This window comes from Phyllostomus discolor, chromosome 7, assembly GCF_004126475.2.
Source record: "Phyllostomus discolor isolate MPI-MPIP mPhyDis1 chromosome 7, mPhyDis1.pri.v3, whole genome shotgun sequence".
In the NCBI taxonomy this organism is placed as follows: domain Eukaryota; kingdom Metazoa; phylum Chordata; class Mammalia; order Chiroptera; family Phyllostomidae; genus Phyllostomus; species Phyllostomus discolor.
The window spans coordinates 34,280,289-34,295,986 of record NC_040909.2 but is presented as its reverse complement, the minus strand read 5'-3'; the positions used below and the strand labels follow the sequence as shown (position 1 = coordinate 34,295,986).

General features: G+C 37.2%; 1 protein-coding gene across 1 annotated transcript; it reads left to right on the top strand.

The window, feature by feature from the left end:
* Positions 1-1,991: 1,991 nt before the first annotated feature.
* DBR1 (debranching RNA lariats 1) lies at positions 1,992-14,264 on the top strand. Its single transcript, XM_028518653.2, has 8 exons — positions 1,992-2,568; positions 3,298-3,422; positions 5,706-5,786; positions 8,135-8,220; positions 9,685-9,909; positions 12,294-12,374; positions 12,616-12,761; positions 13,199-14,264. Exons 1-8 carry the CDS (start codon positions 2,372-2,374, stop codon positions 13,890-13,892), a joined length of 1,635 nt encoding a protein of 544 aa, XP_028374454.1. The 5' UTR covers positions 1,992-2,371; the 3' UTR covers positions 13,893-14,264.
* The last annotated feature ends 1,434 nt before the right edge of the window (positions 14,265-15,698 follow it).

Genomic DNA, 15,698 nt, shown 5'->3' with positions numbered 1-15,698 from the left:
GTTTTTACCAAATTTCTTGATGGCAATCATTTTATCTTGTGTTTGATTTAATATCATGTTGTTTTGTATAGTAACAGTCTGTACAGGTTTGTAGCTTATGAGCAACAGGCTATATCACATAGCCTAGTGTGTACATAGTAAGCTATACCAGTGATATTCAGCTGGTGTGCAGCACACTGGTGTGCTGTAAGAATTTTAAAACATACAACACAAAACGTTGTGTCAGAGGCACTGATCTCTTTTCCCTTAGATTGTCAAATAAAAACCCGACAACAGCCAACACAAGAGCTGTCCTGTGTGAATGAATCAAAATTATACCTATTTTTGTCAGATTGGCAAAAAAATTTTTTTTTTGGTGTGCCACAGATTTTTAGTAGTTAGTTTTTAGGTGCCAGGAGATGAAAAACATTGAAAATCACTGGGCTATGCCATGTAGGTTTGTGAAACATCTGTGAAGTTCATGCAGAGGAAATCATTTAATAACACATTTCTCAGAATGTATCCCTCCCTGTTAAGAAGTGCATGGCTGTATTCACATTTATATGAAGTTTAGAAACAAGCAAAACTGATCTATGGAGATAGAGGTTTTCTGTCTCCATAGTGCTTTCCTTTGGGGAAAAGGGGCTTGGAAGGAAACACAAGGGAATCTGTCAGAATGATGGCAATATTTTATATTTTGATATGGGTGGTGGTTATGTGTGATTATATATGAAGAAATACATCAAAATGTGCACTTAAGATTAGATTTGTTCATGTTTCTTTAACTAAGTTAGCCCTCAATTAAAATTTTTTACATGGAGAAAATGATGATCCAGAAAAAGACAATTCTTGTAGATTAAAAATTAAATGGAAAAAGTTAAATTTAGGAATATCATAAAAAGCATAGATCCTTATGTATTTAAAAATATACAAAATGAAAATGAGATGTTAGAATAACTGAAAACATTAAATGTCCATCTCTTTTTTTATCCTCTTGATCCATTTAAATATTATGAAAGTTATATCTTCTTTGTAAGTTTGAAAGAAGTCCACAAATCAGCCTGGGTATATTGTCTTTTAATGGATTTATGTCTTGACAACTTTTCCAGTGTTGTTTTATTGCCATTGTTCTGCATATATCTACCTCATTTTAAATTAATTTTGGTTTGTTTGTTTCTAGAATATTGTTTTATTTATTTATTTATTTTTAAAATGCTTGACTTTGGGACCGTGATTGAGAAGGTCGACATTGAGATTATGATAGTCATTGGTGGCAGCTCACTGAGCGGCGCGTTTTTGCTCCTGTGCTGCTCCCTCTGTGTTTACTGCAAATTGGCCAGCATCTCGAGGCAACGTTGACGAACAGCGGCGTGGACCCGAGAGGCCGGCGACTCGGTGCCGAAGTCGACTCCGAGGCCGTCCGGAGACGCTGCGGTCTCCGCCCTGCCAGCTGTCAGCTCCCCGCGACCCAGAGGGCGGCGCTACGGAAACTGACCCCTGAGACAGGGGCGCCCCAGCGTCTCCCGATCACTGGCCTGTCCAGTGAAGTACAACGTCCGAGCCCAGGAAAAAATATATGCAGAGATTGATTAGCTACCCTCTGTATTATCTTGATTAGATTACTTTTATTGATTAGATTTGCCAGAAGTGTTTTGTTTGTTTGTTTGTTTCTGTCTGGGGCAGGCATTCGACAATTGACAGTTTGATCCTTTTTCCTCCTGGACGTTTTCGAGACTCTCCTCTCCTTTAAGTGAGCTTGCAGTTTAGGTATGCAAACAAGCATTTGCTAGGAAAATGTACAGTCCCTGGCAGCTAAACAAAATAAAACAAAACAAACAAAAAACCTGAGGAATTCAGAAAATCTTTGGGGGGATAATTTCAAAATCCTCAGTGAGCTTTTACGTTTTATTTTAAAATTATTCTTATTTTTTTGCTCTTTAATTTTTTGTTTGTTTAATTTCTAATTGATTTTCAGGCATTTATCTTTGCCCTGAAAGCTTCATCCTAGGGAATTAGCCAATCGCACCTGCTCACTGACTTAGCTTGGTTTAATTTTATCAAACCAAACTCTTATTTCTGGGGGCTTCTATTTTTATGTTTCCTATTGTAATTTCTGTTATCTGTCAGATTGCTAAAACTGAAAGTCCCGCGAAGACGCGCACGGCCGAATCCAGTAGAAAGCTCTTCGGAACCGCGGGGTTAATCCTGCCTTCCCATTGCTCTCTCGCGAGATTTGAAGCCGGAAGTTGATTATTGTGCAGGAATCTCAACGAGGTGGTGGCTCTGTTGAGGTTGGCGGGAGCCGAAGGATCAGTCTGATCATTGCTCTGTTAACTGGGCTTGCTCTGCTCCAGGGTTTTGCGCGCAGCCCTCCCCTCCTACGGACGGCAGGATGCGGGTGGCTGTGGCCGGCTGCTGCCACGGCGAGCTGGACAAGATCTATGGGACTCTGGCGCTGGCGGAAAAGCGGGGCTCCGGGCCGATAGACCTTCTGCTGTGCTGCGGCGACTTCCAGGCGGTGCGTAACGAGGCAGACCTGCGCTGCATGGCTGTGCCCCCCAAGTACCGCCACATGCAGACCTTCTACAGGTGAGGTGCGCGGCACGGCCCTCGGACCCTGTGCTGCGAGGTGCGACTGGCCAGCAGTAGGGAAGAACCCGGAGAGTCCTCGACTCCCCTCTGCCACGGACTAGCTGTCTCCCTTGGTTCCCGTCTTTGTTCAAGCTGTGCGTCTTTCGGAACCCGCGTTTAGTAAATGCCACTTTTCTTCTCTCCATTCCCCTGTCTTATCTTTCGGAAGGGGTCGCAAACTGAGGGCAAAACGTGAAGGAAGTAGCTGACAGGTTAATCAACTACTTGATAGCTCTCTGGAACTAGTTCATTTAATGATCTTGGAGTTTTAATTGGACCTCTACTATGTGCTAGTACCGGTTCTAGAAGCTAAGGTTATAGCAGTGAACTAACAAAGTTCTTGACCTCATTGGCTTGAAACCCAAAGTGGCAGCCCTTCATTCTTAAGGACCAAGATAGGCAATTTTTTAAGTTGTTTATTTTTCAATTACAGTTTACAGTAAATATTATTTTATTTTAGTTTCAGGTGTGCAGTATAGTGATTGGACAATTATATTCTTTACAAAGTGACCCTCTCATATGGGGAATTCGTTTAAAAAGAGTTTATTAACTTTTCATGATCTCAGATATTTCCTTAAGACCTTATTTTGCTTTTCTCCTATGTCGAATTGTATAGGCACACCTAATTGCTTTTCTCTATGTTTCATTTCTGGTATGGCAACGGCAACTTTACTCTTAATGTTCTAGGTATTACTCTGGAGAGAAAAAGGCCCCAGTTCTCACAATCTTCATTGGGGGAAACCATGAAGCTTCAAATCATTTGCAAGAGTTACCCTATGGTGGCTGGGTGGCACCAAACATTTATTATTTAGGTATGTGTTTGTGGGTAAGTCCTTGGTTTGAAAGGATGGAAGGGTCTGTTAAGATTTATATGCCAGTTGGAAGTGTCTTGAGATGTATAGTGTTTTGGGAATTCTCTTAATATGGAAATTTAATTAAAATGGTTAAGTAGGTAATCATGAAAATATATCCATGCTTCATCTAGTATTTTAAACAATGGCTAATATAACTGCAAAGACCTTCCACAGATTTCACTTACTTTATTTTCCCCCCACTCTTTTTATTAAATTTAAAAAACTTAGAAGTTTTTATAATGGAAATTGTTAAACATACACAAAAATAGATAATGGTAGAGGCTTCCTCTACTATCTGAAAGTAGAATGTTTCTATGAACACTTTCATAAGGGGAAAACTTTCATTAATTTACATGCAAAAATTTTGTGTTAAACATACACAAAAATAGAGAATAGTACAGGTTTCCCCCACTGTCTGAAAGTAGGGTGTTCCAATGAAACTTTCGTTAATGTACATGCAAAATTTTTGAGTGTTCCCAGACCCAGAAGATAACCTACCAAATACTACCAATATGCTTAATCATATCCAGTATTATGCTGAGTGTAACTTTCTTACAAGCTCTCTTAGACTTTTGTGCTACCATAGAACACATCTTGCTAATGGATGCACAAAATAAGCCCAGATAAAGCACAGATGCTTAGACCCAGTTCAAAGCTATGGTGGCTTGATGCTGACTGTAGTTACTGGGGAAGGAGCTTGGTGGGGCCACTCTCCCTGCTCTGGATGCACACTGCAAAACAAATGCTGAATGCTCTTTTGGCTTTTCACTTTTTTTTTTGTGCAAGCAAAAATCCTCTTCACATTTCTTTCAGTTAGTTAAAACAGGTACTAATGTAGGTGTCTCATAAAAGTGAAGTGTAATGCAAATTTTTGAAAAGGTGCAGATACCTGTATAATGAATCTTTATACATATTAACTAGCTTCAGCCACTATTATCATTTGGCATCCTTATTTCAACTCATTTTTCCCTAGACCATTTTGCAGGAGAAGGTAACTGGGGTATTTTAAAGCAAATCCCAGCCATGAGATTATTTCACCTGTAAATACTCAATACATATTTTTAAATGATAAGGATTTTTAAAAATACTTTACTATGGTACCATTATTACCTAACTAAAGTAGAAGAGTAATTCCTTATTATCTGTCGCCTAGTTCATGTTTCAATTTCCCTACTTATCACAAAGATGTCTATTTTACAATTTACTTGTTCAAATAGGATCCAAACAAGCCCACACTTTTCATTGGATTGTCCATTTCATTGGATGATTCTGAAGTCTCTTAGGCAATAGCTGTCCCTTTTCTCTCTCTCCTTCCTATCCCCATGCCATTTATTTGTTGAAGAAAAAGGGAAATTTTCTTGTAGCATTTCCTGCATTCTGGATGTAGCTACTGGAATTCACTGAATTGTTTAACATGTTCCTTTTATCCTCTGCATTGCCTATAATCTGCATTTTGATTTACAGACCTGAATAGATTTGGGTTCGATTTTAGTCTCCTTAGGACCAGGAGTGTCCAACCTGTGGCCCACAGGTCACGTGCAGCCCAGGATGGCTGAGAACGGGACCCCACACAAAGTTGTAAATTTACTTAAACATTATGTGATTTTTTTGTGTGGTTATGTGTTACCATGTATTTAATGTGTGGCTCAAGACACCTCTTCTTCCAGTGTGGCCCAGAGACGCCAAAAGGTTGGACACCCCTGCTATAGTCCTTTTATTTCTTTATTGGAATGTTTATAGGTGTTTTTGAAAACTACAGAAATTTAATTTCTATACTTCACTGCTGATTGATGAACTTTTGATAATTGCAACATTATGAAAAAGTGAAATTGCCTGACAATGATTATTCAGGAATGAAATACAGAAACTACAGGTTCTTTATACCTTATACTTGTTGACTTTCAGATATATAACATATAAATCCATCATAGGATACTTGTTTATCTATTGCCACACCCACCCCACCCTCAAATTCCATTAGGTACCAAATTATAACGCATCCTATCTTACTTGTTTTTGTCTATTTGCTTAGTTTCTTGACTAATCTGCTTCTAGGCCTCTTCTCCCTAGTCTACCTTACATATTGTTGGCATGTTACTATGTAAAAGAATAACATCGTGATACTTTATTTTCAAATAATTTTAGGACTGCATGGAATTCTAGGCCTCTAAACTGTTTATTCAGTTAGTGAAGAGATTGCTTTTGCCTATAGTAATCTTATTTCACTGTGCAATTTCTCAGGTTTGGCAGGTATAGTAAAATACCGAGGTGTAAGGATTGGTGGAATCTCTGGTATCTTCAAATCTCACGACTATCGAAAAGGTATTGTTCTTCTGAATTGTTTTTAAACTTTAAAACTTGCATGCCCCAGGGTAATTTAAGCATAATATATAGTATGATTTTTATATTGGATTTTTTTCTATATACTGATGGATTTATTCTTAAATTTATATTATAAAATATGTTATGCATGTGGAAATATAGAAAACACTAGAATGTATTATCTGTGTATCCACCATCTAGCTTTTATCAAGTCTTAGTAATCTTGCCATTTTTAGTTTTGATTTTTAAGAAATATCCCTCACTGGTGTGGCTCAGTTGGCCTGGCGTTGTCCTGCAAAGCAAAGGGTTGACGGTTCGATCCCTGGTCAGGGCACATGCCCGGGTTGCTTCATTTCCCCAGTTGCGGCCATGCAAGAGGCAACCAATTGATGTTTCTCTTGCACATCAATGTTTCTCTCCCTTTCTCTCCCTCCCTTCCCCTCTCTCTAAAAATTAGTAAAGAAATTTAAAAAAAGAAATAAAACAGTATAGATAAAATTGAAACATTATTATCAGTGCTCAATCCCATTCCTCTCGTTTTATCCCTCCCTCTCTTCATGAGACAGTCACTATTCTGAATTTGGTGTTTATAAATCACTTGATCATTTTATTTCATTACCATTACTGTGTATGTAACAGCTTTAAACAGCACATTTATATAATTATATAGCACATTTTCTACTTCATATAAATATCTTTTTGTATGTATCTTTCTGCAACTTCTTTGTTTAATATGTTCTTGAAATCTATGTTGATACATGTAATTCTAATATATTCATTTTAATTTGTGAATAGTATTCTGTTGTATAAGTACAGTTGATCCTTTAACAATGCATGGTCAAAATTCCATGTATGAATTTGACTGCCCCAAAACTTAATGTGTCCCTTGGTATTTGTGAGGGATTGTTTCCAGGACACCCTGTCACCACCACCAATGTGGATACTGAAATCCTTGGATGCTCAATTCCTGTATGTAAAATGGTGTAGATCAGTACATACATTTGGCCCTCCACATCTGCATACTACCAACTGCAGACCAAAAACAGTATGGGTATTCACTGAAAAAAAAAATCATCTGTAAGTGGATCTGTGGACTTGTACAGTTCAAACCCATGTTGTTCAAGGGTCATCTGAACACCACACTGTACTTATTCATCTTACAATATCTGAATGAATTATACCTTGATTTTAAAACTAAAGGAATAGCTTGGATTCACATTTGGTTTGAAAATTTCTTGAATTAAGTTAGTCACTTAAGACTTATATCCTCAATGTAACTGTTAAGTCACAAGTCTGTTCCGCGTGCCCTGCTCTCCTTGATTCTAAGTTGTCTCCTACATGGCTGGTGAGCGTGCAAATTGGAAACAATCTTTGGAGGGATAATTGGTAATCTCTGTGGAAATTATAAAAGTCTTCCAACTCAGGAGTTCTACTTCCAGGGATGTATCTATAGGTAGATTTCACATGTGCAAAATGATGTATGCAAATTTATTTATTTCAGTTTCATGTTTAATAGCAAAAGGTAGGAACTAGTTAAATACATCTTGATATAACTATACAGTATCATGCCATGAAGCCATTAAAAATATAAAGGGAAAAAAGCAGATCTATGTGTAACTGATATGAAAAGAACTCCAAAATAAGTGAAAAAACAAGGCACAGAACATGTATAAAGTCTACTGCTATTTGTATAAAAAAGGGGAGAATAAAGACATAGGTAAATTATATGCAAAGATGATATTCCTGGAGTAACATACTGAAACCTGATTCACACTAGCTGCCTCTGGGTGGTACTGCTGATGGCTGGGGGATAGGAATAGAAGGGCCCCTCCCATTGTTCTGGCAGTTTTTTTTTTTTTTGGTAAAACTTATATACCATTGTAAGTATATAATTCAGTGGTTTTAGTAAATTTACTGAGTTATGCATCCAGATTTTACCACCATCTAGATTTAGACCATTTCTATGACTCCTAAAAGTTTTGTGGCTGTTTGCAGTTAATCCCTCCTCCTGCCCTGCCTCAGGCATCCACTCCTCTGCTCTCCAGGAGGAACAGGCTTTACTTTATTCCTTTCTGAAGGTATTTTTTAAAGTGTGTGAATAAACAGTATACTCCAAAATGAAATATAATTTAATTTTAAAAACCACAAGCCCCCAATTATCTAGAATTATAGTTTGTGATCACTTACTAGTCAAAAATATCAGCATATTAAGAGCACTGTTTTTTACAAATTTTTAAGAACCAAAAGCATTGCTAGCAGACATTAGTTTTAGGGAAATGTATATATCTATTTATACTTTCAGTATTTAAAGTTGTTGAGTCCCGCTTATTTTTCTTCTTTAATTTAAGGTCATTTTGAGTGCCCTCCTTATAATTCAGCTACCATAAGGAGTATATATCACGTGAGAAATATAGAAGTCTATAAATTAAAACAGGTATGTAAAAAGTACATTATGGGAGATTTGAAAAAATGTTAAAGTCAAAAGGTACTTTGATCAGTTTGTTTTATTACTTTCATGAAGAGCTTAATTCAGTATTTCTGAAATTTGGATTTTGAGTTGTTTTTAGGAGGTTCGCATATGAACATTACAATTTTTTATGGTTATAAATCTATTTAGTGAGTAAATAAAGCATTTAATTCATATTTCAGATACTATTACTTAGGGTGACACTAAAGAATATATATTGAAATAAAGTGACACTTTACAGAAAATATTAAAACATTTTATTTTAAATAATGGTATTAAGTAGAAAATAAATAATAGTAAAGGTGACAAATATGGGAAAATCATGAAGATGGTATTAAAACACTGGCTTAATTGGAGAATTGGCGAGGCTCAGTTTTTGGCCGAGAACACATTCAATACCTGACACTGGGCTAAGCAGTTTGTGCACGTGGTGTTCCATATCATTGCCACTCAAATTCTGTCACATTAAGGATGAGAGGCCAAGGCTCAGGTAAATAAGCAACCTGCCTAAGATTTCCCCAAGTAGTTAAGTGGTAGAGCGAATCTGAGTGAACTCGGGAACTTGCCACCATACCACACAGCCTCTGTGGGAGCTTAAGGATGCTCGAGGGCATTTCTTTAATGCCAGATTCTTACCAGTTCCTTACTTTGCTTTTTCCCTTTCACCAGTCCAAAACCCATAGTCCTTGAAGACCCAGCTTAGATACCACTTTCCAACCAGTGTTCTAGTTTAAAGTCATCACAGTTCACTGAATTTTCATTGCACTTATTGTCCATCTTATTTAGTGGTTAGTCATATCTTTTTTATATTTTGTATTGTCTTGAACAATTACTTATTTAAATTTAGTTTTGTAAGTATTTGTTTTAGATTACTTGGAGGTGCTGGGATGAGTCAAATATGGAGTATACTTTGTGTCCACCATGAAGACACCAGCTACCTTAAATACATCTGATATGATTTATGTAGTAAAGAGAGGTCTTTTTGGTGTGTATACTATGTGAGTCCAGTAGAAAAAAAGTAGATTCTATCTTTAGGTTTACTGTGTCATTTATGTTAGATGTCTTATGAAATATGGTGTCTCTGGATCTTAAAACAGTTTCTTTACCAAAAAGGGTTATTACATATTTTAGAATCCCAATGCTGATTCGCAGTTTAATTGAAATGTGTCTTTTTTGACCTGCCTTCCTGGAAAATAAGGATGATTTGTGAGGCAGAGAAAAAGGTGTTTCTTTTTGCCTCCATGAGTGAGTAGGTTAGTATTTCTGTGACTTCCTTACATAAAGATCCTTAGAATGAATTACACAAAAATTCGGAGATCTAAGTGGGTAAATGGTTGTGTGGTGGTGGAGAGAAGGAAGGGGCATTGCTTGTGGTTCATCTGTTTTTAAGAGTTGTGTGTGGGTTTTTTTGTTTTTTGTTTTCTGTTAAAGCTGAAGCAGCCTATGGACATATTCTTATCTCATGATTGGCCAAGAAGTATATACCATTATGGAAATAAGAAGCAACTTCTTAAAACTAAATCTTTTTTCCGACAAGAAGTGGAAAATAACACCTTAGGAAGTCCTGCTGCCTCGGAGCTTTTAGAGCACTTAAAACCTACTTACTGGTTTTCTGCCCACCTTCATGTGAAGTTTGCAGCCTTGATGCAGCATCAGGTAGAAAACACAGTATTTATTCTTTAGTTTAATAACACTTACTGAACATCCACACGCTATGCACTGTTGACCCAGTTGTAAAGTTAGAGAAAGAAAATGCAAGATAACTGTCCTTTTGTGAGTAACTCAGTCTCCAGTGGGGGGAAGAGACAAGCGAGCAATGATAATTAGTGTATTAAGTTTGTGACAAAAATCCTAGGGTGCGGTGGGAGCACCTGAGCTGGGAAATGGTAACATGGGGATGTGGACAGAGAGCTGAAGTGAGAGAAGCTTGTCTGAAGGAATTGGTGGTACCAGGAAGAAGTAGATGATGAGGGTAATCTAGGAGGAGGGACCAATGTGTGCTAAGGCAGAAGTCTGAGCACACGGTGCTTTGGGAACTGCAGCTGGTTCCCTCGGCTAAGGCTCAGATGCTGGAACACAATTCCAGGTGCCTTCTGGGCCATGCTCTGCAGTGTGGGTTTTCACCGGAAGGAATGGAGAAAGTTGGAGAGTGATGAAATCAGGTTTTCATTTTTGAAAGATTAGTTTGGCAGCAGTTTTGCAGATGGATTGGAGTGATATAAAATAGGAGGTAGAGAAGACTATTTAAGCAAAAGATGAGATTCTAACCTAAGGCACAGGGAACATCGAGAATGAAGTAAGGTCTAGAGAGATTTTGGAAGTAAAATCATCAGGATTTGGTCATGGAGGGAGGAAGGAATCTAGGATGACTCTTAAGCTTTCCTTGGGTAACTGCATGACTGGTAATGTTTTTTGGAAGATAGAGAATAAATATATGCCTATAATTAGGCTTTTATGGAAATATGTGGTTCTTTCTCTCATCTCTGATTCTGACTGAACTCTGATTTTCCCATAAAGTATTTAAAAGGGAAAACATTGAGAAAATGCTGGGTTAACAAAGTTAGAGATTTCTTCTCACAGGCTCTATAGAATTTCTGGGTCTTTACTGTACTAATGGGCATTGCCTTACTCCAAGAGTGGGATGGGATTTCCAGTGCTTCCCAGATTTACTTGACCAAAACTTTTCAGTGGTAGAGGCACACTTTATGTTCCCCAAACACAGTTTGGAAGGTTCTGTCTTGAAACATTCCTGTAGGCCCCTTCTCTTGTGGACTTATTGTCCCCAGTTTCACTGGGAGAAGGAGGCGAGGTGACTCCTTTCATTTTCCAAAGTCCAAGTCATGTCTTCGTATCAGTCACCTTTTCCACATCTGTCTCTTAGGCTCCTGACAGGCTTGGATTTTTATTGAAATATCTGATTTGCCATTTCCCCCCACTCCATCTCCTGTCATCAACCACAGACTTGTCTCTCTGTATTAACAACATATTTGATCCATTTTCCTTGGATTCGCAACCTCCTCTGACTTTGCCAGTGTCCTCTTTTAGCCCTGCCACCAACACAAAGATGACCTTCTTTCAGAACCGCCCTGCAGCCAAGATCTGCCGTAGTCCCTGTGCCTCCCACCTCTCTCAGTCCCTCTTCACAGGGGAATTTTGATACCTGGTCCTCAGCAGGACGTCCCACAGCTTGTTTCCTTGTAGTTTTTCCTCCGTGTGCCTTACTATTTTCAGTGAGTCATTTTTTTTTACTGCTTCCAATATGACCTTTATGCTTGTGACCCCTTACATGTTTCTTTCTGACAATTGACTTTTCAAAAAATAGCTTTATTGGTGTATTATTTACATAAAATTTATTAGTTTAAGTGTATCATTTAGTATTTTTTTGTACAAACACAACATAATGTTTAAAATCTTTCCATTACCCCAAAAGATCCTTTGGGTCTGTTTGCTGTCAGTCCTTGTTCTTACCTCAGCCCCAGACAACTGCAAATCTGCCTTGTGTCTCTGTGTATTTGCCCTTTCCGAACCTGGTTCCTGTATTTGATTGTTTTTGAGGTTCACTTATATCGTAGCACATATCAGTATTTCATTCATTTTTATTATTGAATAGTATTTCATTCTATGGATATTTTGCATCTCCCTTTGATGTTGTGTCTAAGAAATCTTAGCCTAACTCCAGGTAACGACAATTTCTTTTGTGATTTCTTCAAAGTTGTGTGCTTTGAGTTCTGCCAATTTACTTCTAAACTCCTCTGTTATGTTTAATCCTTTTGTTATATGCTTCAATTTATGTGTTAAATGCTTTGACTTAACATTATTATCATCATTTTCTGCTTTGACTTTTGTAAGGAAATTGAAACCCAGAGAGTTTAAGTGCCATTGTTGCATGAGTGAGCATAGAACTAACTTGCTTTGGAAAAATAACAGTTGTTCCACTGACACAAACTTTGTGTAACAGAAATTATTTCCACCCTATTCAATGTATGAATTATCTGTGATGTTTTAACATTCTTACCTAAATCATGGTTCGTATTGTTTAGGCCCAGGATAAAGGACAGACTGCCAAAGCAACCAAATTTTTAGCCTTGGACAAATGCTTACCACATAGAGACTTTCTTCAGGTAAAAAGAAAACAAAATAACTTTGAAGTATAGTTTTACTCTTCCAATAATTACAAAAAAATTAATTTTTGTTTTCTGAATTATTAATTAGTGCTTTTTGTGATTTATGTTGTCTAAGAATTCTTTGGGATATTTATATTACATTAATATTTTTAGGCTACTGAATTAAATTCCTTTTAACTGTTATTGTATTGAAATCCATAGGATATTATTTTTGAAAATTACCAATTTCTTCCTGTAGGTAATAGAAATAGATCATGACCCCAGTGCTCCTACTCACTTGGAGTATGATATTGAATGGCTCACTATTCTCAGGGCTACAAACAATCTTATTAATGTGACTGGGCGCCTATGGAATATGCCTGAAAATAATGGTCTGCATTCAAGGTAAGTAAGTGTGACCTTATTTAGGACTTGCTCTCCCCACGCATGTAAGGTTTTTGTGTCCCCACCCCCTTTTATTTTGATTAAGGGGAACACTGTTAAATGAGTATAAGAATAATTCAGGTTTTATAAGAAAATGGATTGTTGAACATCAACCCAAATAAGTGTGTAAGTGATTAAGTGTGCATAAAACTGTAATGTGGAGATTTGGTTCACATATTAAAATAATTTGTACTTGCTTTAGGATGTAAAGACAGCTTTTTCTACTGATTGTTTTTATTTCAAAATGGTCCTTTACTAAATGAATTATAATTTTACTAAATGGAATTTAGATATATGGTTTATTTTTTATCCTTGCACCTGAAGTTCATAGTTAGATTTCATCATTTATTATCTGAGGCCAATAAAATATAAAATACCCTTGTTTTGTTCTCTTACAGGTGGGATTATAGTGCAACAGAAGAAGCTATGAAGGAAGTATTGGAAAAATTGAATCGTGACCTTCAAGTTCCACTTAACTTTAGTGTGACAGCTGCTTGCTATGACCCAAGCAAGCCACAGACACAGATGCAGCTGGTTCATAGGATCAGTCCGCAGACTACTGAGTTCTGTGCCAAACTTGGCATCACAGACATTAATGTCAGTCTTCAGAAGGCCAAGGAAGAACACTACTTGTGTGGTGAATATGAAGAACAGGATGAATCAGGGAGTAATGACTCTGGAGAAAATCCTAGTGAATATAACACAGACACATCTGCCCTGTCCTCTGTTAATCCCGATGAAATAATATTAGATGACGAAGAGGAAGACGAAGATAGTTTTGTGAGTACACATAGTGACCTGCATACAACATCCCTAGAACCTTCTTCTGATCAAGCTTCTGACTTTTCTGCAAGCTTCTCTGATGTCAGGATCTTGCCAGGTTCCATGTTTGTTTCTTCTGATGATACGCTGGGCTCCCCAATTGGCAGAAAGGAGAAACCTGGTGAGGCTGTGGAATCTGGAGATGGGAAGGACTTAACTGCAGTGCCATTGAAGAGGCTGAGTGACGAGCATGAACCTGAACAAAGAAAGAAAATTAAAAGGAGGAATCAAGCCATCTATGCTGCAGTAGATGATGATGATGCGGCATAAGACAGTTCATTTGTCTTAGTGTATATGTAGATACATGATTTTTAATACTATATTTTTAGAGTTGGGTTTTTGACTCAGGACTTAACTTTATAATAATGAAGTTACATAGAGAATTGATTTTGCCTTTAGGCCTTTATATATTTCAGATACAAACTATTAAAATTTCATCTATTTACTTGATTGAGTATCCTTTTTTTGGAGATGGATATTGCTCACTTTTTTTTTCAGCAAAATTTATTGAGTACCTACTTTGTGCCAGGCACTCTCCTATAAGACAGCACTATAAAGATGGCTAACATGGCTTTTTTTTTTGCTTCCAAGGAATTACTACTACTGTGAATATTTTGGTTAATAAAATATGGCATATTTCTATTTTGTTTTACAAAGCTAAGTCATTATTGTATATATAATTATGTATGGTTTCTTTTCATTTATTGTAAATATTTTCCCTGGTTGGCTCTTAATATCTGTCAAGTGAAATTGAAGATGGGAAATAAGATTTCAGGAAATTAATTACTTTAAATACTGAACATTGGTAAACATAAAATTTTATGCTGAAGTGGTGCAATTAATATAGCTCTCTTGACTTTTGCACATTACATTTCAGCCCTAGCCTTCATTTTAATGTAACTATAGTAAGCATGCATATGTCATGATGAGTAGGTTGTTTCTGGCACAGTTCAGCTCAGTGTTAATTATGAGCAGGGATGGAGGTGCACAAATGCTGCCCTTCATGCTGCACAATGGCTGCTAGTATTAAAGTATTTTTTTTATTTCTTATTTTTATTTTTTAAAAAGATTTTATTTATTTATTTTTAGAGAAAGGGGAAGGGAAGGAGAAAGAGAGGGAGAGAAACATCAGTGTGTGGTTGCCTCTTGCATGCCCCCTACCAGGGACCTGGCCTGCAACCCAGGCATGTGCCCTGACTGGGAATCGAACCTGCGACACTTCGGTTTGCAGCCTGCGCTCAATCCACTGAGCTACGCCAGCTAGGACTGTATTAAAGTATTTTTAAAGAGCTATGTGGAGAAAGTCCACCTCTGTCCTGTCTCTGGGTGAATTGCCTGAGGAGACTGTCGCCCTGCACTTTGGGTCAGGAGTCATGGAATCCAAAGACTGTTTTAGGCTCTCAGGATCCCACAGCAGTGCAAGTCCAGGAGACAGTCTAGAATGACAGGACAGATGGCTGCCCTTTTGTCAGCTTTTGACTTGAAAACAGTCTAGGATTTGGGGATTTTTATCTTTATTGCCTTTCACTTTTTTGGTTAACTTTCTTATTTAAGTACGTAATTTGCCTACTTTAATTCTTTATATGAGCTATTTAAAAGCTGTGGATTTCACCATCACTGATTTAATTGAATCCCATAAAGTCTGACATTTAGTATTTTTCCTCAGAAACTCTTAATTTAGATACAAGAAGAAAGTACATAATTAGCTATAAAGTAAGTAATAGCTAATAGATGGTGATTCTCAAAAGAAATGGACAATTTGTGTAGCTTATGCACTAAAATGAAAGCACAAATACTAAAAAATAGATGAGAGAATTAGCCACTGAAGCAGGATATTTACATAAACATAAGATTACTCTGTGTAACTTTATACAATATATATAAATTAGATTAATGAATGATTAATTTCCTGTGAAAATCAAATTTTCTGACATTTACCCTATTAGCAATAGAAGGTAGAAGGAATAGAGAAAGTTATCTAAAGATTACCCCTTCAGCCCTGGCTGGTGTGGCTCAGTGGATTGAGCAGTAGCCTGCAAACCAAAAGGTTGCCAGTTTGATTCCCAGTCAGGGCAC